The 26,524-nt window shown below is 40.8% G+C and overlaps 1 protein-coding gene across 1 annotated transcript in view; it reads left to right on the top strand.

Annotated features, from left to right (window-relative positions):
* csmd2 (CUB and Sushi multiple domains 2) overlaps positions 1-26,524 on the top strand; it is a gene marked incomplete at both ends in the record, with an annotated part of 202,691 nt that overhangs the window by 21,839 nt on the left and 154,328 nt on the right. Inside the window, one exon of the mRNA XM_079176438.1 lies at positions 10,910-11,022. Coding sequence (XP_079032564.1) covers positions 10,910-11,022 — 113 coding nt within the window. The remainder of the gene's footprint in view (positions 1-10,909; positions 11,023-26,524) is intronic.

Here is a 26,524-nt window from a genome sequence, read left to right as displayed (position 1 = left end):
GCTTGGCGACACACTTGAGTCAAAAAAATGCGCCAAATGTTTGGGAGGCGAGCCTGTTGGGCCGTTTCAAACCTTCGGGGGTGAAAACATAATCACTAAAAATAGACGTATATGATACGCCCATGTAGTGCTCCCTGCTAATATTTGAGCCAATGCATGTCCTCAAAAAATCAACAACAAAAAAGACATAGTTCTTACTTTTCTTTTGCCTGAAACATGTTATACATGTGAACCTTTTTTGACTGAAATATTATACTTTAAACTAAGGGCTGATTTTGTTAGAAAGTGATAAGGGTAGCTTGAGATTGTTGCCCATGCAAGCAGATGAAGATGAAGCAGAATTAGACTTGGGCAGATCAGATATATTGAGATAAAGCTGTCTTATTTTGAGCACAAGTTGATTTGCAATATTTCTATTTAAATGCGTGTAGTACTTTGTTGATCTTGACAGGTATTCAATGTACAGAGCACTAGCACATACTGTAATATGACATGAAGCAAGAAAAAGCCAATCATTTCATGATATAAATTGATAAACACCACCGAACAAAAGGGACGGTGGGAGGCGGATGTTATGCTTTTCTCACTGCAGGGAATTCATTTTGTTGATTTGCGTGACAACTTCTGCAAAATCACGTCAGTCACAATTTTAAGATTGCAATACCTAAGGCGCAGTACAAGTCATTAGTAGGAGAGTGCAGCTATCTGAACATGTAGGGCATGTCTTGTCTTAACATTGTGGAGGGAGAATAGCAGACTGGGGGATTTTTCACTTGCATGATTTCCAGTCATTTTGGTTTGATCAATCTCAGAAATTGAAATGAAAACTGTGTCTGCTGTGCCTCTGAACAAAATGCACGGTAGCCACAGTTTTGGGGAATGTCCAATTTTTTACATTTTCACATTTCACCTCAGTGGAGATGGATGCATTTCAAAGATCTTTTTTCATTATTCTGATACAATGGAGCTACGATAAGGGCTAACAGACGGTTTCACTGCTAATAATATCCCAATTTAACTAATCATGGACAACCTGTTTTTTCACTATCACAGTACTGCAGGTCAATGATGATTAAATAGTAGTGACTGTTTAGCAAAAGAGTACACAACAATATGCATTAAATGTTATAGTTCTTGGAGTAACACAGCTCTTTGCCACATTCTTGTATGTTTGCTGTTCTCTCCATAGCTAATAATGCCAAAGCAGTCGTTTAACCATTGTTCCATGCTGAAGCACCGGCAATCTGCAGTTTATCAGGGTGATCAGATTATTTGATTAAAAAAAAAGCTGCTTTTTTGTTTTCTGCAGGGATTTATAGTTCTGGGTTTGATATTCAAAGCTTCGAACTGAAGTCAGTGGTAATATTTATGCTGTTTGTATATAAATGCTGTCCTTTGCTCATACACAAGTAGTGATGAACACACCTATCAGCATGCTCTCAAGCACTTTCCAAAAATTCATAAACATCTCTAGAGCCTTAAACATTTGAAAAATGCTCTCCAATACTCATTACCCGCAGCGTACAATTTTTCTTTTATATTACTTTTTCCAAACAATATAACATGCTCTGCAATTTTGTAGTCAAGTATGATGATAATCATGTCTTCCTCAAATATGTATCTGGTGGTCGGAAAATAGACGATATCGTTGTAGGGCACCATAGTGACTGGTTCAAATAGGGTTTGCCTCCGTGAGACAACATCCAAATTGAACATACCTGCAAGCGAAAAGCAAAAAACACACATCAAGCAGAGCACACGACACACTGATACAATGAGGACTTGTCTACCTGCTGGGCAATTTCAGTCATATTTGAGGGAAGACTTGGCGGGCCTGCAGCCCACTTCCTGTTTGTCTTCGCTGACAAATGTGTTACAGCCAAACAGGGTGAAATAAATGACATTAATCTACTAAAAAAACACAGGAATATTATTGATGCCGGCCCATCAGGATCTAATCTAATCTAATGCTCATTCTCACACACTTACACACACCGATCGCATGGCCTTCTTTTTAAGACTTCAAATCCTCTCCTCACAATAAAATCATCCAAAAGGCACTTCTCTCTACATATAGTAGATACTTTGTGGGAAATGAATACTCTATTTTTGACAAAACTCCAAAAATGGTGGCCAAAATGATTTGCTGAAATAGACAACTGACCTAAATAGCTCAAAAAGATTGATATGGCAAACAATATGTAATACTTATTTGCCACATTGTGAATCGGCATTTGGACTTGGTCCAATTTTTAAAAAACATTTGCCACAAACTCTCACTGCAGGAAAAAAAGAACCAACAAGAAAGACAACCGACCAAATCAACACGGTGGCATGGTGTTTGCCCCCCTTAACCACAAGGCCAAACACAGAGGAAATACATTCCCTTTAGCTGTAATCTGTTGGACTGTGAAGCACAGACGTTCTCCTTGTGCGCCATTTGTTTCCCGGCTTAAGCAAATCCCTGGCATATTTTTGTAGCTTGTGTTGATCTTGCTGTTTTTTTTCCTCAGTGTTGCTGCAGTCACGTTTTTCTTCCTTGATTTCACCCTTTCCCTTTGTTTTCTCTTGTTCATCCCTGGGAGACACGGAGCATAGCAGTCAAATTAGTTATCCAAACACCTCGTGAAACGTGATAATGGAGAAAGCGCACATGTCGTGCGAACACACGTGCACGTACATAGACACCCTGTGTCAAAAGGATTTGTCTGGCATGTAATTAGACACTTGTTGCATGTGACCAGTTGCACTGTTGTTGGAGAGGTGAAAGTTATCACTCTACATTCTGCTGTAAACGTACTGTTATGGATATAAATCATAGAGAAATGACATACATGGCAGTGCAGAGATGTTGAGGACTAAAACAGAGCAGATGAATCTGGTCTCCAAACCAAAAAAGCCATAATTAAGACTAAAGCAGAGCTTATTGACTGTATGCAGAAGCAAGACAAATGGAAAATGAGTAACGCAGTGTTTGTGAGAGCCTGCAGCTAATTCTAGCTCAGTACCAGCGCTGTAGTTGAGTAACACACACACACATACGCACACACACAAATACAAATACACCGTTGCCATCCTCTCCTCCTCCTCCTCCTCCTCCTCCTCTCTCATTTCCCTCGCTGTCTCCTTCCCTCTGCTGCTCTTTGATCATCATTGCTACAGGAATGAAAGGAGAGCGACGGGTAGAATGTAAATGGCATTGGTTGGGCGTTCCATCGGTCACTGTATCCCTGCTAGCCCTGCCTTCTAATCAGATATTCTGCCCAGCCTTGTTTTGGAGTTTATTAGTGGCATCCCTCTGCGGAGTGATGGAGAAACTGAAGATCAGAGAGAGAGAGAAAGAGAGAGAAAGAGATGTCAGTGCAAATTATGAAATCGTGAACATAGACTAAGAACCTCACCTCAATGGCGTAGATTTTGCCTTGCAGTGCAGGCATGCAGTAATGCACATACATGCAAATACGCTCCATACCCATAGATAGATTAAATGAACAATTAACACATTACACAGTATATGACCAAAACTATGTGGACACCTGCATATGACAACATCTGAAATTGATTAAGATCTCATTCCCAAGCAATAAGCAATCTTATTCTGTGCAGGTCAGGCAAGTTTTTTTCAAACCAAACTGAAAAACCCTGTATGGACCTTGCTTTCCAGAGAGGACAGTAATACTCCTGATGTTGAAACAGGTGCTTTTCCCAAAACTGTTGCTAAAAAACGAATCCCCACTACTGTCTGAATTGAATGCTTTGGCATTTACATTTCCCCTTATTGGTACGAACCATGAAAAAAAGACTTTTTAATTTCTGCCCACATATCAGATTTATCCGCTGACTCAGGTAGATATGGTGATTTGCCTTTTACAATAACAATATTGTTATCTGAGTTTTGCAGGCGTCTTTCTAAATTGCTGGACATGGTTGACCACATTATGTTTGTCTGTATACGGTCAAATAGAAGTCAGCGGACGGAGAGGATGAGTCAGAGAGGAAGATGCAGTTTACAATGAAAAGCCTCAGCTGGTGAACGAGGGATTGGTTTTGTGCTTTGCTAATTGGCAAACGGCTGCACTTGATTAAATGACACATCTTTTCAATCTGAAAGATTCTGGGAAGGCAGCATTTCACTCAGCCGTCGCATTAAGTGTACATTAGTGGTTTGTTTGTTTGTTTCTCTTATCACTCATATCTCCATCCTGCCACACTCCTCGCAAAAACTACACTTAGCCGACTCTGTCTGCTGCTCATCAAAACGTGTAAGGCTGACTCATCAACACATTCTCCGTTCTTTCTCTGTGATCTGTGTTAAATGACCTGTTTATTTAGGCATAACTGGACCTTCGCACTACTGTTGCTAGTATTATTTTTGCATTGATGAGTCTACACAACAACTATGATTACTGCTACGACTAACACTAGTGTCGGTAATTATTCATCCGTGCAGCACACTGAAACTAAAACCAAACACACTCTGACCTATATGAATATTTAAAGATAATAGTCATATGTTTAAAGGTAATATCAATCGCAGAAACACTTTAATACAACATATATCTTGTACATAACTAAATATCTCAAATGTAGGGCAGCTGTTTAATATTAAGATTCATTTCACCTCGTTGCTTGTTTGCTCACAACTGGCTCTCTTACATCTGTCCTTCTTCTCTCCTTGATCAATGACTACATCCTTGTGTGTCATAATTATCTACTCACACACACACACACACACACACACACACACACACACACACACACACACACACACACACACACACACACACACATACAAACAGACAGACCTGCGCAACGATGCGGCGAGTAAACAACGGCATATCTCATGGCTACCATTTAGCTTTGCCACTTTCCCAGGACCGAGAGTGGCACGACATTGAATTACTTTTATTCTTTCCCTAATTGTTTTCTGCCCGAGGATTATTACAAAGCAATTTGAGCGGAGCAGAGGGAAACACAATGGACTTCTGAACGTCACCTTGTTTAATTTGTCAGCCTTGATTTGTTTGCTGCGAGTGTAATTGACTTATGTCCCTACAACCGGGGAACAAATGAACAAAGACTGCAACTTTCTCACTTGCCCCCTACGGTCAGAGCTGTATTACATATCGACTGTACTTTTTTTTTATGCATGTACATAAAATCACATCTGTCATCAAAACAAGCATTGTCGAGTATTGAAGTACATAAATAGTCATTCGAGCTCTATGCATCGATTTACGCTCTTTCATTATCAGCTGAATATTCTGTGTGTACACTAACTCAGGGAGATTGTAAAGCCCCCTGCTTTGCCTTGCAGGCATCTATGGCGTTGATGCAGATAGCATCAGGTGCAATGTAACACACTGTTAATGGAGTGCAGATAGCCTGAAGATAAACCAATCACATCACTCACTCACTCACTGACCCGCAAACACTTTGGGGGGGGGGGGGGGGGGATAAAGTTGTGCGCGTGTGTGTCTGTGTGTAGAATTAGATTGCTGAAACAGATACAATTTAGGACTATAGAGCACTTATCTCTGGTAAAGCTATTGATAGCGTTCCAAAACTCCTCCACTCATTCACATGCACACATCTTTTCATTTAGCCCGTGATGACTTGAGCTATTCTGCACAGCAAAAGACAGCTAATCAGTCCTGTATTGCCATCTGTGTCTTTTTATGGCCCCAAAATGAACTCAGCTGATGAGTAAGGCATTCTACCACTGTTTTAACAGTGATAGAATGCTGCCCCCCCCCCCCCCCCCCCCAAACCCCCAACCCCCCAGACGCACAAACTTCTATTTAGCCGTTCTTACTTTCTCTGTTCAAATCTCCTCAAGAAGTCACTGTTGATATTTTCTCCACCCACTCCCTCTCTCACCTTCCCTTCCACTCTCCCTTATACCAGCCTCTCCCTCTCCCTCCATCTCTAGAGACGTTGGTTTGTTAATGACTTCACTGCGGTTTGTCTCTCAGTTGGCGCTGACTGCGGTTGATTATCCCACCATCAGCATTCAGCATCAGTGACATCTGAGAGACTCTCCCACCCATGCTGTTCAGCCGCGATGCGCAAACACCTTGTGATGTCACACACGTATGAATATTAATAACGAGCGACTGCTCGCTACCGCCCGTCTTTCTTCACAAGGCAGACATAAATAATTAGCCCGTTCCATTCAAAAAGATGTCAGTCGTGTTTGAAATATTGTTGAGTTGTGGGATCTGCGGGAAGCTTTGTACAGTATGAGATTTGCAAATAGCAGCTGCCTCTGGTTGACCTTTGTTGTGGAGCTGCATGCTTTCTGGACAATGTGGAACAGAAAAAAAAACAGCATAAATATGTTAAAGGAAAAGGGTGAATCATGAAGTCCAAATTATTTAGTAAAAGCATATTAGAGGTTGCAATGTCTTCATCCCCTGCAAAGACCACGAACATTACTGGTAACACGTTTGCAGGCTTTCGAAATTACACACATTTAAACTGAAATTGAGAGCACTGAAGGCTAACCATAAAGCTCCATCAAGGCCAAATCACTCCCTTGGGCAAAGTGACGCGGCACATTACAGCTTACCAAAAAAATAAAGGATAAGACGGCTGATAGATATACACAGTCTAATTGCTTGTGAAAGTCTCCCTGTTAGCTGGAGGAATCAAATCATGAGTGTGGGAATGGAGTGCCATTTTAACCTCCACAAGGCAACACGGTCAGCTTTATTCACTGTAAGTAGAACCAACGATGAGTCATAGACAGACACACACACACACACACACACACACACACACACACACACACTGAGCAGCAACAGTTTAGATCCAATGGTGCATTTTTCTTCTTCAAAAAAGAGCCTAATTTAGCAATATAATAATATTTTCCTTTTGCCAAAAACACATTGAAGAGCTGGAACTGGAACGATTTGTGTGTGTGTTGCAATGACTGGGCACTAGTTCTTAGCGTTTCTGTAAGTATTATAGGCAGTCAGTGGAGAATTAGAGCTTTCAGAGCACAACGGACCATCAGCCCCTGGCCTTGACCACTGACAAGTTATAGCTGCACAGGGTCCTGTAGAGAAAGAATACTCACACAAAAACACATGAAATACACACATAGTTCTCAACTATGCAATTCAACTCCCTTCCCTCCCTGTCTCTCCTTTACCACCCATCATTTATTGGCTAATGTCTCCCCTCTCCTCAGCCATCAAAATCTTGCTGCTGTATCTATTTTTCTCACCACCCCTCTCTTCCCTCATTCTGGGGGAAAATCAGCTGCATCAGCACTGTCCTTACCTTCCAACCCTGAGAACATCCACTCTCTCACACACACACACACACACACACACACACCTACACACACACACACAGACATTCACTGAATAAGATTAAAGGACGAAATGACCTGATTTAGTCTCTGTCTGTTTACAGCTGTAAACAAGCATATATTTGGTGCAGATCACAAACACGCACGGAAATGTTTAAATTAACAATAAAACCGCGTGAGTGTGTTAGCGTGAATCCTTATAGCCGTAGCCCAATGAAGGGGTTTCTCACCGTGACTCATCCTCGCTGAACTCGGGCTCACGGTTGGAGTTGATGCATTCCCACGCACCTCCCTACTTCTCACATTCTGGCCTCTCCCTCAACCTGCTCTTCAACACCGCCATCTCCACATTACAATATCTCCACTCTTCTCCTATATACGGTCATCTTGTCTGCACATGTGCTGTGTGTCCCTCTCTGTCTGTCTCTCCCTCTCTCGGTCCCTTGGGTAGTGGTGGGATAATTGGAAGCAGAGGTTCTTCATTGAGATGATGCTGAGGCCAGTCAGGTGGAAATCCCTCTTAATAGACCTATGCTCTCCCCATGCACCCACCATGCTTATGCAAACACTTGCACACACATACACTGTTCACTGTGGATGCAGCCATGCACACCAACTCCTATTCTTCTCCTCAGAGGCCCTCATTTCTCTGGAATTGCGCAGCTTTCCACACAGCAGCAACAGCCAATGATCTCCCTTAATGTGCTATTCTTCCTAACTTCTCTTTCTCTCTCTCTCTTTCTATCCTCTTCTGTCCATCACTCTCTTTCATCCTCCCTCCATCAATTTACCACTCGAGACACCTGCGCTGCAAATCCATTCTTTTGTATCGCTCTGTCGCAATCATATCTCGCATCTTTTCCTTGATAACAGGCAATCCCCCAGCTGGCTTTTTCCACAATACCGGCTGCACGCCTCAGATTGCCACAGCCCATATCGCATTGCAATATTTAATCTCCCGTCGCATGTGAAGCCAGCTTCTGTGTGTCTTCTGACAGTATCCATTTTGTTTTCTCTTAGCCTGGAAAAATGATTTGGGCCCGTATCATGATTTGGATGCGGCAAGAATCCCTCCCAGTTTGTGGACCCCCTCTCAGCACTTTCAGCCCTTCCATCATACCCTCTATCAATCCCCCCCTTCCCTGCAGTGCGCTGCTGAACCAAGATGGCTGCCTTCCAACTCAATTTGTGGTCAGCGAAGGGGCTATTTGCATGAACATGTGTCTCGTAGTTTCGCTGATATCCCACCGTGACAATCTCACAGAGAGGAATGAAATCATGCATATATTGAAGTCCCCTTCCCGTTTTGGTTCAATTCATCTTTCCCGTACTGGTGTTTTGCAATTTTCCCCACCTCCACTGTGGTACTTAAGGATTAAGTGAAACACTGAAGCCTCTCTTAACACTGAGAGATAAAAGGGAGGGGTGTAATAGATTGTAAAAAGTGGGATACACATGCAGCGAGAGAGTGCATGTGGGAACATAAAACGAAAATTAAAGTGGCACTCGGGACGGGAACTTTTAAGGATTAGATAAAGGTCAGTTGACAACATTATCCTTTATTAAAATCAGTAAATCAGTAGACTGTAGCGTGGACACACATTTGTGTTTATGCACCGATGAGTCAACCTGTGGTGACTGGCAACAAACGATAAGTGGACACCTGTTTTTTAACAAGAATGTGTATGTGTATATGTGAGTACCACCAGTATGTGAGTTGCAAACATGTGAAATGGATTTATTAGCTGAGACTGGTAAAGCTGCTGCTTAAAGCTGGCACTAATAAGACAAGGCTCATTACCCAAAAGTGTATTACTTGTTTCCATAATACATTGCTTATTAGTCCCCCAGATGTTGTAGTTGCCACACTAGTTTTTATAGTAACGCTACTCTATTAAAACGTCTCCGAACACAATTGTTATGTCTGCTCTTACACATTTATATATAATATATGTACGTGTGCAAAACCATTTAGAAGACGCTAATGAGACGTCTCATACACAATAATATAGAGACATAAAATGAGCGACGGGTAGGTGTGTTTTTTTTATTTTTACACAATTCAACTGTGTTGAAAGTTTTATTAGGACTAAGAACGGTACCACCCCACACCAGCACCTCATAGTTATTTATGAAATTGTGTTAAACACACATTTAAAACCGTAAGCCAAGTTGATTAAACACAGAAAAGACACACAGGCTAAAGATGTGATCAAAGCTGAAGTGCTAAAAATGACACAAATTGCATTTCATTTGCCTTTAGACTGTCACATTAAATGTAGCAAACGATCTTGTACTGTTTGGTTGTATTTGTGTATTTACTTTGTAATAATTCCTATTAGATGTGCATGGGCCTTTGCACAATGGCATAGGTTAATGTAGGCACTGTTGTAGTGCTGCCTTTGGTCTGCTGTCATAGACCGGGGGTGTCTGTGCGACATGTGCACCTGGACCACTTGGCCACAACATCAAAGATCATGCATGCATAACCAATATGTGTTGATGCTGTGCTATGGATTACATTAGCATGTGTCCTCTTCACCTGTGCTTGAAGTAATAATCCAAGAGAACCTCCACATTGCTTACAATTATTTATTTTACATTCACAATTAAGCAATTTTTGAAGATCTCTGTTGAGTGAAATTGCAAAATAACTGTAGTTTTGTGGATTGACCTTCAATCAGGAGATGTTTAAATGTCAGTATCCTTGAAAAAGATCATTATTTTAAACCAAGAATCTCAATTCTGCATTTAAACACCAGTAGGAATGTGTATAGGTGTTTCTCCTGTCATTGTTTACCTGTTGGGAACTCCTCACAGGCTCTGCTTTATCCTACATGTTAAAAGAGTTTATCCTAATGCTAAATTTAAGGAAGTTTCAAAACTATTTGTACACCTAGGTCTAAACGTAGGATCACATACGTGGTAATCTAAACATTTTGGGGAAGTTGGGAGCAATTGCAGATGTTTAATAAATACAGGTCCAGATGAGTAACATTTAATTTTTTTTGGAATGGAAAATGAAACGCACAAAGTAAAACTGCCCTAATTAACAAGGGAGTTTTCAGAATTGTGTTAAACTGATGCTGAAACAAGCCTTAATGACATCCAACATGAAAAAAAACATTGAGTACATAAGATACCATTTAGACTGATAAGATGGACATTACAGGTATACATAGAAAAACTAATATTCTCTTCCAGTTGAAGTGCATATCTCAAAAGTACTGATTGTCTTTTAGAAGTGGTTGTTTACTCAGTCTGACAATGTTGTTGTCTGTTCAACTGTTTGTTCATTCCCAGACTGGCTGCTGTGTTTCTAATTTACTGGGGGTGCATGATTGCAGTTACTCTGACTGTTGCTGATGGAGAAAAATGTGTCGAGGTTTTCTGTACCGTTGAGGTCTTGGCATTTTGATAATTTGTGGATGATTCAGAGCCTCATTATGCAAAAAGTTATCCTTGAATACTGAAGGGAACAGCTGGCTTGATAGAAGAGGGCTTCACACCTGACCTTGCAACCAACTGTGCTGTTGATTGAATCCTTGTTTTTGTCTGACTGTTATTGTCCTTTTGTGCATTTGTTCTCAGGTTAACGGGATTCCAGCTGCCTTCGCCCATTGTGAGTACAGGCTCCAGGCTCACACTGTGGCTACTGTCTGACTACGCCGTCAGCGGGCAGGGATTTAAAGCTGTCTATGAAGGTAACACAACTTCCATCTTGTTGGTTTTTGAGCTAAATGATCATGTTGTGACATATGTTCTATTATGGACGTGATGAATTTATGGTCAATCTCAAACGTCTCCTCTGAGATTGGCAGATTGTCCTCTATTGATTTGTACATTGCACTCACGTAAGTAATTTATGCCAATAATTTCTAACACGGTGTGATCTTTCAGCCACTCTTCGTGGCAACTGTTAATGAGAAAAGGCTACAGAGCTACTGAGCAAAATCCCTCAAGTTTCCTAACAAATGGCAGAAAAACACAGCGAAGGAGGAGAGAACACGGTACCGTGACTCATGTTGCGGTACAAAAGTAGCTAGTGTGCACTGATCTAATTCAAACGATGTCATTTAAAGCCCTTATATCCAGCTATGTTATCGTCTCTCCCTTCACTGGCCAGGACTGGGACCTTTATCACGGTGACATGGAATGCTTTATGACCCATGGCGGGATGATATTAATGATGGCACTCATCAAACCCACGCAGGAGGAAAGACGAGCTTAGGGAGGGGAAGGAGATACAAGGGAGTGACTAATTAGGCTAATTACCTGACAGGAGTTTGTCAGTCTTTTTGAGCTATCGCGAACGTGGGGAATGGGGATGTGGCTCGATGAAGCCACATCAAGCGACTCGGGAGGCCTAAGACCACATTGCGTGACTAGATAAAACCACAGACAAAAGAGCAAAGAGACTGTTTGTTAACTCCACCGGGAGGCAAACGGGGCGTCGCGCCTCTCTTTCTCACTCGTGGAAACAAAACTGTCATACTCGTCTAGCTTCTGACCTTGGAAGATGTAACTGTCTCTTGCTTCAAATGTGTTTACAAAAACTTAAAAAAAAAAGAGGTAACTATATTAAATAGCACGGTTAATGATCATGTTTGTTTTTTTTGTGCCACATGCAGCCATACACTTTCATGCATACACTGTGCAGTCACACGTACATCAATAAAGCCAAGTGAACAAATATATATATATATATATGTTATTAAAATAATGCAAATATTTATGCTCGCAGTGACTTTGGTACCATAGTGACTGTTTCAGGGATATCAAGCCTACTGAGCACCAGGGGAAATGAGTGCAAAGCCATAATTACCTGTCACCCACCTCACATGACGCTAGTGGGATCAACTGCAATGACCCATGTCACATGGGAAGAGAGAGAGGCCCTGTTGTGCTGACATGTGATGCTGCCCTGTAGGTTAGAGTGAATGTTAATTGGAGAGTGAGAAGTACAGGACTAATGACTCAATGTAACTGAAAGTGTGGAAGACCGCCCACAGTTGACATTCAATACGCTGTACAGCGTATGCACTCATGTGAATCTTAGCACCGCATTCAGATGAGTTGAAACTGCGTTCTTTTTCTACTTCCATTTGTCCTATTTTTTTAAATTTAATTCTACTCTTCCTTTGAACCTTTTTGGCAATTTTCTCATGCCACACATGAGTTTTTTGACTTCTCTGTGTCGCTGAAATCCCACTCGGGCTCCCTTGGCACAAACGCCAGAGATAATGAATTTTCACCCTGTGGCTATTGGTTGGACATCATTTCTCTGGTTACTGATTAAAATCAACACAATGCTTAAAATCAGCTGGATGGTAGGGAAACAAACAGCATTTCATGCTGCCCAACCAAAACACATATGCCCCTCAAGCCATTTTCTATGATGTCAAAAACATTTAGGGAGGAGATACGATAAGATTTAAAGATTTGTTTTAAATTTCCCTTGTTAGTTTCCAGAACATATCTTATTTTCTTTCTTGTTTTATTTGGTGGCTTCATACCTGCTGTCAGTGGGAGAGTGGGGATGTTCAAATAACTTTTCTGGTATTAAACTACCCAGGAAGTCGATAAACACCGGGAAGATGTTGCAGAAGCTGACACACTGCTTTGTGCTGCTTTGTTTGAAGTCAGTTTGACCAGAAACCACTGGCATAGAGCCACTGTTCTGCTTTGATTTGATTAGTTCACAGCTAGAAATGGTGCACAGTGGTCGGCAGGGGACACATTTGAGAGGAGGCTACAACCAAAGATTATACATAATCAGAGATCCCACTGTGTATCATCTCAAGAAGTTACAAGTATCAGGATGGACATTTTAAAGTGTGCTTATGTAGAAACTGACATTGTCCTGTATTAAGCCCTTTGGTAATTTCTATTTTCCAATGTTTCCACAATTTTTGAAAGCAGTGTGTTGCACTTAATCTGAGCCAATAAATTGGCATATGGCCAGTCTTATTCCTCTTCTCTATCTCTGCACAAGTCACCCTTTTTATAGCAGTAAACTGTGATGGACACCCACAAGACTAGGGATGACTAGAGATTAACTGTGTTTTGCCATAACAGTGGTTATATAATGTCAAAATGCGTTGCTCACTGCGTGTTACCTTGAATTGTTGAAGAAAATGTTTTTTTCCCAGCTCCACGGGGAACGGAGAGCCTAACGACGGAGTAAATCCTTGATGAATTGAAGTAAATGCGGTCCAGGTTTAACAACAGCAAAACTCAATCAAAAATCTGTTAACGAACCCACACACAGTTTGTACAGTACAAGCCAAGTCTAATTTATCCAGTTTTTGAAATAGGTTTGCCGTTGTGACACCTGGAGCCCAATTAGGATTTCAATTAATTTCAATTCATCAAGGAGTCACTCTGTTTTCTTTCCCATTCTCCGTTCAACTTGGAGGCCTGCAAGAAAAACACATTTTTCTTCAAGAATTCAAGGTAGCAAGTGGTGAGTAATTAATATACAAATGGTCTTTTTTTTTTGGTGAAGTATTCCTTTGAGTGAAATTGAACGTGTAAGAGGCATCATTAATACATCTGGCATCGATTCACTACCTCACTATCTGTGTCGCCAATTTACCCTATATCCAAAATTGTCTGCACAGGTGCGCACATTCTCCTGTTAAATTGCTTTTTTATAGATCACAACTGTTGATCGGGAGGTTGAGTATGTCTCTTTCAGGCCACGTTTTGTGCGTACGCAATGTTTATAACAAAAGATTGTTTCTCAATTTGGATCTTGCTCCTTTTGCATTATGCTATTGGTTGATAATAAAACTACTGTCCTATCTTTAGCTGTCGTTGCGCTTGCTCATTACATATGACCCAGTGCCTAGCCAAATAAGTCAACTGTTGTTATTGGCCTTGTATAAATAGAGTGGTTGTACTTAGCTGTTGTGGGAGAGCATCAATGTAGCCCTGATTATGTTCTTATTTGTCTCTGTGCCTTAGTATGTCTCAGTGTAGACATCACTGGGTATGTGTGTGAGGCTTTGTCTTCTCAAATGGGATAAGTGTCTTCTTGTCTTAGCCCGATTGGCTTTTCTCAGCACAGCTTTTGGCAGTGAAGCCTTGAAGTATTCTCCAGCCTCTTTTTATTTGGACTGTGCTTACCATCCACCATTTTGGTGCAAGCCCATCTCGTCTATATTAGATATCTGCTCAGCCCACACTGCAATAAGCCTAAGTGCTGCACAGTCCATCTCCCCAACACACTGCGTAATGGCTGAGACCACTCTGGAATCTCTCCCCTCTCATCACCATGGCAACCACCAGACTCCTTGATCCCGTCTTATTCCATTCTTTCTCTTCTTCATCTCTTTGCGAACTCTGTATTCATGCTTAATCTGTAGCTATGGAGAAGGAGGTTAATGGAGGCAAAGGGAATTAGAAACATTTGCAAAGCCTCTGAACATATCTACTGGGAGTAGAAGAGAACTCTTATCTCTTCATGTCTTTACTGCATTCCTTGCGCTCCATCTTTGCATGTTTTCTCTCCATCTTTTTTCTCTCTCCTTTTTTACTCGTCTTTTTTCCATTTTGTCTCTACTGCGAATCTCAACCTGCATGGCCCCCATGTTTCGTTGCCTCTTCCCTAATGCTATCGCCCGTCCTTCCTCCGTCTTGAATGTTAAAGTACCGTGGTGTTTCTCTACCGTCTGTGTCTTAGTTGCATATTCTATGTGCCTACCAACTGGGTCAGCCAAAAAAGAAAAAAAAAAATACAGCCAGCCCTGCCGCACGACTCACAAAGCCTGCCTCCTCAGCATTAAGTCACTGTAGGTGTCTGAAATAGGAATAAAAATGGCATGTACATAATATTTCACAAAGTCATTTTGTATTCGTCTTTTTAAACCAGTTTTGCGTGTTTTCATATCTCCATCTTTCGATACTTTACTCTTCATAGCATTGCATTATGAAGGCTTTAAAACGGAAAATCTAAATAAATTGTTAATTAGTCAAAAGATATAGATGTAGATATATGACGGGTTTGGTGTAAAAAATAGTCATAATAAGCAATAACATGTTTCTGTGAAAGTGGGTAAAGGAGAAACAGAGGGAGTCTTCTCCTTCTGCATCCATCAGAGCTGATCTACAATAGCGTCTCTATCTACTCCCCTTCGACCACCCCCCCCGCCCCCCTCCCTCTCTTTCCCTCCTTCCTATTAGCATGAGAGAGGAAGGTGGGGGCAGAGTAGATGAGGGTGATGAGAAAGCAGTGAAGCATGAGTGGGTCTAGTGCCTAATTGAAAAATGAGGCTCGTCCCCTTAAGTCGGGGAGTTGGCCAAATGAGAGTGTGATGACAGAGGCGCAAGACAAGTATAGACCTGGATCAAATCCTACAACCATAATGTTCTATTTTCCCTCCATAGGGACTAATACACATTCTAATTAGGGGTACATTATGGCCCTGTTTGTGTGTTTGCATCTGTAATTTAAAGGGAGGGGTTGAGGGGGTTTAATAACCTGCTGAGTTCCCCTGGGATAATTTCCTTGGATGTTGTTTGCTGCTCGCTCTGGTAAAATTGACTTTGATTAGGAAAGATGCACAACAGTAATTGTTTGCCAAAGAGCAATTTACATGGATTGTTTGATTGATTTTGATTATATATTCAGCCTCATTCAATAGCAATATTATATTCCTGTCTTTTCTCTATTGATGTAGTCTGCCGTCTCACAATATTAGCAATGCAGTCTGCTATTAACAGATTACTGTTAGGCTACAAACAACAGTCCACTTTTTGGATTAAATGAGCAAATGAAAAAAGCAATCATTGTGCAAGAAGAAAACAAATAACATATAGAAACATAAAGGACATGCCTCTAACACATGTAAACAAATGAATGTACCAAAATTCTAAAATGCTGTCAGTTCAGCTGCTAATGCATTATTTCTTGTAGAATTTTCAACAGAATTGTGTGTCCCTGTTTGCGTTTAAACACGAAGGCATTTCATATACAGTCCGCATGGAATGGATGGATTGTACCATTGTCCCATGTTTTATCTCTGTAGCTGTTAAGGAGCTTTTGCTTTGTCAATAAGCATTACAAAACCGCAGGTTATTGCTATGTTACTGCTGAAAATGTTTGATATGTGCAAATACTTACATTTGAGTACTCAGTAGCCATATGAGTACTTACTAATAACATTAGTTTTAACAAAACCTTTAAAAGCATGGTTTCATTTGATCAGATGTTACTTAGCTCTAATTTGCCTTTGAAGAATAATTGAGCCTGTAGGCTGACATCATATTTGGAACTTTAGATTATTACATGTAATTTAAACATTGCTTTTTCACTGTTTTGTACATGAATGTCTGTATACAGGGCTGTAACTACTGTATATTATAAAACATAAATAAATCAAAAGTACTAGCTTTCCCCAGTTCAGTACATTATTCATGGTAAATATATAGCCTTAAAACATGCTTTTTGGTCTGTGAGTGTACTCTGGCAGAAGGTTAGGGACCAGGGAAGTCCACGGACACTATTCAACATGGTGTCAAACTGCTGGCAGCTGCATTAGGCATGGGAGTTTGTTATGATGCCCTACACATATTGTTGAATAGAGGCTGTGGATTATAGTCTATATTAGAATAAATATGTTAAAAAACTATGTCGTACAAGCTTTGATATCATTTTCAGCTCAAACATGGCTGTCTGCTGACTGTAAGTCTAAATACCTTGACTGCTCTCTGTGCTGGGCTGGTTTTGAATGCATTTTATATGGTAAATGTGTATATGTGTGTGTGTGTTTGTGTGTGTGTGTGTGAGAGCACTTACCTTCCTATCTAACATCAAACTTCAGCACTTTAATACATTCACCAACAGGGGACTCCTTAGCCAACAGGGGGCATTTTGTAAGTCCCCTCTAGCTCATGCTCTAAATTATGCTAAAACCATGTCATCTGATTTGTTTATTTATTTTTTCCATGTTATCCAAGAGGTGTGTGAGTGTTTAAATCAGTGCTCAGCACTGCTCCTGCTGGCTGGAGCAGTGATTATAACCACTTACTCACTATGCCCTTCTTAACACTCCATTGTGTGAGTGGTTTGCAAACCCAGGCCTGTCTTTCAGACTGAAGATGGGCTGTTGAACAGGCTACTTAGTGAAGAAACCAGTCTCTTGCAACATGATTTTTTGCTTTTGTTTTTTATGCAACAAAACAAACCTGCGCAGCTTAGTGGATATCTTAAGTTCAAGCTTGACACTGTATTAAAGTAAACGGCAGGAGAATAACAAGTACTTTAGAATCTGAAAAGGGTAAGAAAATGAGAAAAACAACCAGGAACAAGTTTGAAATAAAATCTTGACAGGCTTGATATCACTGCCTATTGCTTGCTGTGATAATTTCCGGTTTAACTACCTTGACTGCTCTCTGTAGTAGCAGTAGCAGTAGATGTATATATATATATATATATATATATATATATATATATATATATATATATATATATATATATATATATTATATTTATTTGTTGACGTGGTGCAGCTTTATCCCATGCAGAATGCCACCGTGACAGGCAGAGACACTGTAAGTGCAGGGACTGTAAGAAGCCAGGAACAACTGCTTCTTATTAGAGTGGGGTTCAAGAGCCTGGACTTTTTAATATTAAATGGAAGCCCAGCTATTGTGGCTTTAATTGTATTGAATGCATTCTCATTTTCTTGGAAAATGTGTGCTGTCTGGCACGTCCGGGTAAGCAGAGCTTCCTCTCTGGCAGATTGTAGCTGTTATTAGAGTCTGGCATGGGAATCGGCCGCCAGCGTGTCTGACTGTTAAATGCTTCTGACACTTAATTAATGGCTGATTGTTGTGTGTCAGTTCTCCGTCAGCCTAATGAAGACTGTTTCTGCTCACACACACTTTTACATAAACACACATAGATTACTATGCCTGGCATGCACACTGACTTTCACAAACACTCTACATCAATATTCCAATGCACCAGAAACATTCAGACGACACTCAAGACGTGTCGATGGATTTTGTGCACTTTACTCATAGTGCATTAGTTTTTTTAAAGCCTTGTGTTTCATCTTCACCACTAAATTGGTGAATTGCCAATTAACCCCAATAATTTGAGATGACTATTAGAAGCAAATAATGTTTTGTGGCTCTATCCCTCTTGTATTCTCCACAGAGACTGTTAAATTTGTTTTATTTCTGAACAAATAGAATTATTCGCGCATAGTGAGTGAAGTTAAACACTAACTCTGAAGAATAATTTCCCTTATATTCATGCATTATATTGTTTTAAACTACAAATTACTTGTACCGTGATGTAGTTGTCCAAAGTCTTACAGCAGTCTCTTTCCATGCTTCACATTATGTTAATATTTTATACTGAATCCAACTTTTTGGGATTATCTTCATATTTTATTTATTTATTTTCTCTCTTTTTATAGAACTGACATGAGCTAAGAGAGCTCTTGACAGTTCCCATTGCCCCACAAGTCATTGGCAGGCACATCTGCTTTGCAAAGCACAGCAAGACTCACACATTTGTTTGGATGTCTACCCTCATTCCATATAGCCCTCTATTTGTTTTCTGGGTGGCAAGACATGGTCTAGTCTGTGGTCAGGACAAGTTGTTGTTTTGCTCTCCAGATAAGGAGTGGAATACAACACTCCCCACACCATAGTTGCACACAGACACATCTGCACAGAAGACATTCAAGTGCACACATTCGCACAAGTGGACACAGGAGTACACTGCGCAGTGGAGCATGTACAGAAAGGTCAACCTTCCCTGTGAACCCATGGCGTCGGGTGAGTTTGTTTGCAGTGCCTTAGAGCGAGCCAAGAAGTGTGTGCATTTGTCCAGCTATAACACCACTATATAGCTGTCTGCGTGGGTGACTACATATGCTTTTCTCACTAGGGATGACACTATGTACACAAGTAATTAACTCACCAAAAATAAAAGACTGATTACAAGGCATAAGCTGTGTATATATATATGATTTATAGATTGTATACTTCCCCCTTGAACTGTTCTTGAATCAGCAGGTGATGTAAATGTGCCTTTTTTGACCACTTCTCTTGCAAACCTATGCATCCAGTAATACAAAAACCAAATATAGTGTACGTTATAAGGAGGCTCTAGTGAAATATACACACCTTTTTATAGAAAAGACAAGTTGATATGTGGTAAAACAAGAAAAAGTAAGCTCTTGAACAATGTCGCTCACAATAATACCATTTTAAAAAGATAATAGAAACCAATTAGGCCTGACCAAATTATTCAACTACTCTGATTTTGGTTCTTTGGGTAGGTATTAGATTTTCAATTTTGGTAAGCAGTTATTCTTTTTCTTTTCTTTTCTTTTTTGTCTTGACAGACGGGTCTAGTCTTGTATTTATTCTTCACGGATCGCATTCTTCTCAGTGACGGATAGTGCGCTCGCCCCTATGTATGTCTCGCTAGGAATGATCTGTATACAAGTATATATAATATTGACATGTTGTTAGCAAACCTGAGATTGAAATGGGGCTTTATTTTTTAAAATAAATCTTGCTCTTCATTATTTATAAATAAAAGAAATGCTGAAGCAGTTTTTCACTATGTATTGGACCTCGGGGATGTTATTTATGGGCAGGCAGCCATTTCCAGTTGCAAACCTTCAGATGCAGTATATCACCGAACCTTGAGATTCATCACTTCATCCAAATATTTATCAGTTATGCACACTTTTTTTCTCTTAATTGCAGTCTTCTTTATTGCTATTTGAGTCTCCACTTTTTGTATTCATACCTCGGCACCATTGAACATGAAAATCCCTCAAAGTTTTTTCCAAGGTTTTCAATTAAAAGAAACTGAATGATGATGATAATCATCATGATGATGATGAGTATACCTAGGCAACTCGCCCAAGTAACATATATGTGCAGGAACCCTCCTTCCCCTGAAGCGTTGAATATTTGCTGTTTCTCTGGTGTCCAAAAAATGCAGCCCTAAAATTAATCCATGATTAAAAATGAGCTCAATTTTAAAGAAGACGAAGAGCAATTGTGAAAAAAATACATGCAGTCTCCCTGGAAATGTGACCCTGTTGTATAGGGATGATTGACTGAATGGCCTGGAGCAAAACGCATCTGTGTGTGTGTGTGTGTGTGTGTGTGTTTTGATTGTATGAGAGAAAATATGAGTGTGACTTTATAACAAGCTGAACACATGTTGGTGGACCGCAGCAAAGGGAGCCAGTCCCACTGTGGGGAAGCAACTAAGGTGTGAGCAGTGTGACAGTGGCACAAAGTGACAGACAGACTGAGGCGAATACTAGGGCAGTGGGCGGGTTTTGACAGTGTTGTGTGTGTGTGTGTGTGTGTGTGTGTGTGTGAGGTTGTGAGCATTTCTATAATGCACACACATACAAAGTTGTCTGTTTTGCAGTCAGGGAGAGTGGACACTGAGGTGCTTCTCTCATGCCTGTCTCTAGTTTGGCTTCTGTGAAAGGCTCTCTGTGCTGCCTCCTGTTTCCACACTGACAGACGACACACTGGCAAGGCCTACCCTCACTGCATCCTAACAAAGAGAGAGGGAGATTGTGAGGAAAGACAAGGGGGAGACACAGGAAAGGAGACATCAACTGGTAGAGAGGGGTTAGCCTCAGAAAGAAGTGAGAGGGAGATGGAAAGATAGAGCGTATGGAATAGGAGATGAGGAAAAATAGGAATAGACAAATAGACAGAAAAGGAGATAATGATTTTGAAGTGTGAGGGATGGAAAGACAAGGATGACTCACAGCTGTGAGGTAATGGATTAAGCTATGAGGAAATCTTCCTGCAAAAAAGCAGGAGAGGAACTCAAGGAACGCCACATGGCACATTTGCTGCACCGTTACTCATGCACGGCGCTCATCCGCTCCGAAGCCATGCATTTTTTAGTCAGTGAGCTCATCTTCCCAAAAAGCACTGCTCTCACTTCTCCTCTGACACTCGCACTCTGTTATTGGGTTTTGACCGCATGAAATGTCACCCAAAACACTTCCTCCCCTTTACCTGTTCTGTTTGACTTCTTCAAAAGGTTACTAATGTTGATATTCCTTCGCTGTTTATGTGTGGTACCACTCTTGCACACTAATTCTGCCACTCTATGAAAGCGTGTAATTAAGTGCCTTGGTTGGCCTCTTGTAAATGTCATCTGTTCAGTCCTCTGGATCGTCAACTTTGATTTTGTCTCATTAATTCCAGCCTTGGGTAACCCTTAGCAGCGAGCGGGTGATAGTTTTCCTTTTGCAGCTGTGACCCCTTTGCAGTGAGAGGTATTGGGATGAATTCTATTCTTCAGTTATATGTACGATGTGCACATTAACTTTACTAACAATGAGGTGAGCCATGACTAGTTTGATTGTTAGTTTGAGTATTTCATCTTTTGGGGTTTTCCTTTTTTATGCTAACGTAGCTGAGCGAGACCAGGTTCTGTTGCCCTTATTGTTCTCTGTGAAGTTTGCTGAAAGTCACGTGATGTAGCCCCGGTGTGTTTTATGTAGAGTGAGCACTGTGCCGGATTGTTGAATTGAAAAAAATGTGTTTAAATAAAATAACTTTCAAATGCTGCTTTGCTTGTCATTTACCAGTCATAAAGTAACTTAGGAGGTAGTTTGGACTTGTGTGCTGTCATTAATCTGGCATGCAGGTAACACACCCTTCTTTCCAGTCATAAGGGGGAAATCAGCAATCCACTGGTTTCTCAGTTTTACCCGGCAGCCATTGATTTTGAAAAGGCCATTGACATTGGTGGATTTTATCAGTTGTTGCATATTTACATTACTCTGTGAGGTAAAGAAAGTACTAAACGAAATGTACTTACCATTTATCTCTGAACCTTACTTCTACCCCTCTCCTTTATCCATACTTCCATTCTCCCACTTTCATTTTGCTCCATCTATCTTGCCCTCCCTAACAGTCATTTTTTATCCCTCTCGCCCAGCCTCTATCTCTCATCAGGATTAGCCTCCTTTGCTTGTTAGCGTGCTGACTCTTTCTCTTCCTCTCTCCCACGTTTGTCTCTTCATACAATCCCTGTTTTGTGTGGATTAGTGCCCGTATTGTCCTCGGATTAGGGTGTCATTGTTTCTGAGCTGGGATGAGGTAGGAACTTGCTTCTGAATATTCGTATGAGTGCGTGCGTACGGTATATGCAAATGTCTATCCCCACTTGAGACCGAGGTGATGAATCTCCTTTTGTACGTGGAGCTTTTTTTACAACATGCAAGCAGCACAAAGTAGGATGCTTTGTAGTGCCTGATGGAAAGCTCTGTGACTTATGAGCTTTGTCTTCTTCACTGCCAAGAGTCGATGCAACAGTATATGCTAAGTGTAAGCAATATGGTTGATAAAACTTGGAGCAAATTAGTGTCCACTTCTGCTTTGGTAATTGAAGGTCAGACTGACAAGGAAAGGAGCCCTTGATGATGCAAGGAAGGGGAGATGTGCTGGGATTGTCATGGTTTAATGTCATGTTCAGTCACTCATCACAGGCAGGGAGAGAGGGGAAGGAAGAGAGAGAGTATAAAACTATTAAAGCAGATATCTGTATTGATCGCATAGTGGGGGTTCTGCGTTAGCTTGGTGTGACAGAGACACTCAGCGGGTGGGAGGCAGAGGGGGTCTGCGGATATGCTGTGACTACAGAGATGCACATCAAATTCCAGGCGTGTCATCTCAGACTTCTCATCTATTGTTTGTTACAGTCTGGGATTTATTGGCTTATTTACTCTCCTCTCTTGAAGGTACATTGGTGTGACAGTTTATTGATCCAGAAAATGTTATGCTGTTGTAGTTAAAAGTTATTGAGAAAGAGTGTATTGCCATCCTATCTGCAGGTATTTGGTTCCCCTCAATTGCTCCCTCCCTTTAAGTGTGATTGGAATTCAACTTTTAACAGCCTAAAATGTATTTACTGAATACTCAAGTATAGGCAACTTTAATAAGCCCACATTTATCATTAAGCAGTTGTGTACTCTAATATATCATTGAGATTGCCTTGCATGCGTGTTATCACCCATGATGAAATACCCAGCGACAGTTATGAACAGTAACCATTGCATTATTTTCCATTGCTTTAATTGATATCAACCAAGCAGCTCCCTCTTGGCCGCTGTCTTTAATCATTTCACCGTTTACTAGGCTGCTCTAATGTGCAGCCATTCATCAGGCCAGATCATTGTCAATTGCCTCCACTAATCCCTTTCAGACCTTATCGACCGTTGAGTATTCACTTGTTAGCCACCTAAATGTTAAAGGTCATGTTTAAGGTCACTGGTAAGTTGTGACTGTAGTCAAAGCTTTGTTGATCTTTGTCGATCTTTTTCAATAACATTTTTGAATCTGTCAGTGTGCAAATGTAATTTAATTACCGTGGCTGTTAATATACCACATATGATTGAAGTCATGGTCGCTAGGTATAGGATTGCTGATTGTTCTGTATCGGATTGTGAGTAAATCATTCTTTATTGTGAATAATTGCATTGGTGTTCATTTGTGAAGATCATCTTGCTGAACAAAACATGTAAATATTATAAACTTGTCTTTGCCACTGAGCCTATTTTCTGCAATAATCCAAACTCCAATGGAAAAATCCCATTGGCTTTTTTTTTCAAGGGAACCAGTGCGATGCTAACATTTGTGGTTGGCCTACAAAAATGATCTCTCGCAAGATAAATACATTTTACAAGATTAAATGTGAACACATCACGATAGTGTTGTGTTTTACCTTTGCCAAATACTCACTTTTACTGAGTAGAAAGTGCCATAATTCAAGTCAATGTAACCCCCCCTAATATTAGCTGTTAGCTCAGTGATAAGCAGGACTTTGCTAGGAAGGAGACCTCAGGCTGTTGGCAGATGAGCCGATCCCTGTGATTACTCTTGGCACTATCCATGGCAATTAATTACAATAAGTGTCTGAATAAGTCAGTTTTTCCAAATGTTTTTAAGGTTGTTCTTCCACTGACATTACTGTCTGTGCTTCTGTGTGTGCCATGTAAAACATCATGGTGCGCTGGCATAGGTGTGTAAATGTGACCATCACAAAAATCTCTAAATATAGGCCAGGAAACAGTGGCCAAATATACAGACTATGCACAAGTACTACATACTATCATTCCCTCAACACAATCACATGGGTCAACTTAGTTTGCTCTACTTCTTCTTCACTTATAGAGAATCAATGTTGTGCTGTACTCAGTTGGATTTCCACTGTTTCGACAGCGACAGCGAGAAAACATCTCGGGCCACTTAAGGTTGATTTACTAGAGAGAAGAGACACAACCAGTAAGTGTCATGAAGAAATAAACCTTCCCGCTCAGACTACTTGGAAGGAGACAAATATCTTCACAAGTTACACAGAAACTGGGCTTTTAGCTGATTTTGTGTTAATCCTTGTGTTGATGTTTGTCCCTCTCTCTGTGTTGTTTCTCTGCCTGCCTCCATGTGTGCCTGACAAGCTCTTGCTCAAGCTCAGAGTGCAAACTCGCCGTCACTGAAGCGTAAAGTGAAGGCACACCTGTTTGTTTTTGTGTTTGTCTCTTACCCATCATTTGGCATTGCTACGTGCTCTATTTGAGGCCTTAATTCACAGCTGCAATTCAGTGTAATGAGGCAAAGACTCGGAACAAGCTGAGGTGTTCTGTCAAAGGGAGGAGCTGGTGGATATTTTTGGGCGAGTGATCTTTGTAAGAGTGGTTGGGGAGTCAAATTGGCATCTTTTGTGCAAGATAAGAGTAGGGGTGTTTACTTTATACTCTGGAAGCACAGTTGTGCACCGCCTGAATGTGTTTTGAATGACAAATCGCATGGCTATGTGCTTTACTTGGATCACCTCCAAATGCCACTTGATTTATCTGCAGCATTGAGCGCAGAGCTTTATTTACAGGATGTATTTGTATACGTTTCCAGCACTGTTCATTTTGATTGGTGGGTTTGAATAATTATTTGATCATGTTTTTTCCTTCTAGACCAAAGTTTTTTGGTGTCTGTTACAAAATAATTGTCTTTTTTTTAGGACTGGGCAATATAACTCTTAGATAATGTCTTAATTTGTAAGGCCGTGGCGCAATATACCATATATATCTTGATATTTCGTATTTCCTCTAAAATAATGAATAATGAATTAACCCTCAGGCATATGTTCAGTGTGATCCTCCCAGTCAACTATTCTGAATTTAGAGGGAAAACAGCTGGTATATTAATTTTAGACGGCTTTCATTTTGAAATGTCACATCAAAATGTCCTGATATTGTCAAAGTGACACTCCGAGGTGGCCTGCTAGCATTTTGAAGTGTAATTGGTCTTTTTAAAGAGGTTTCACTCTGACACTCTGAGGCGGTGTATTGTCATTTTTTATTCCGAGTCCCTGTAAGTCTGTTTAAACATTTGTATCCGTCCAATGGAACGACATCTGTTAACTCAGGGACTTTTAGCTGCAGGAAGCAGCCGAAACGCGGATGTTAAGCTCCGGTCTAGTGGCGCAGCCTTTGGCCTCGCTGCCTCAGCGGTCAGGGCTGAACCCTTGGTGGGACCACCTCGACGTGCGACAGCTCAACGTGCTGCTGCACTCTGCTCAACCAGGGCTAGGCTATTTTGACTTCGCTTTTGTACAGTGGGTGGAAGTGGTGACTGGTCTTCCATCTATACATGCAGTAAATGGAACAGCGCCATAGGAGAAAGTGAGAGAAGTGAAACGCCAAAGCGCCGGCATGAGTATCTTTCTTGTGAATGGGAAAAGGTATACTTGATGTTTGTGATAAAGTAATTTACTACATCCCATGTGGAAGATTGTGCAATACATAAGTAGTCTGTATGTCTGATATATCACCCACCGCTATTTCTTTATGATCCTTAAGTTGGAAGAAAAAAAAGGGCGAAGCAAACATTGACTATAGGATGCTACATCCCCTGGGAACTATACCCCCCCCCCCCCCCCCCCAGTAGATCTGGAATCAAAAGAAGAGACTAGCTTGGGGAATAGGATGGGATTTGAAGGAATCAAGAAAGCAGTAATAACAGAAAACTTCTCATTTCACATGAAGAAACCGCAATTTTTGATTGCATGATTCATCCCGTATAAGTACAGTTCAATATTTGGCCAACTGTTGCTAATTATAATATTACAAAGGATCTAAATATGGTTCACTTGATGATAATTGCAGGGTGGATAAGAGAGGCTTTTAATGG

Source organism: Pholis gunnellus (genome assembly GCF_910591455.1).
Source record: "Pholis gunnellus genome assembly, chromosome: 16".
NCBI lineage: Eukaryota > Metazoa > Chordata > Actinopteri > Perciformes > Pholidae > Pholis > Pholis gunnellus.
This window is presented reverse-complemented; position numbering and strand designations above follow the sequence as displayed.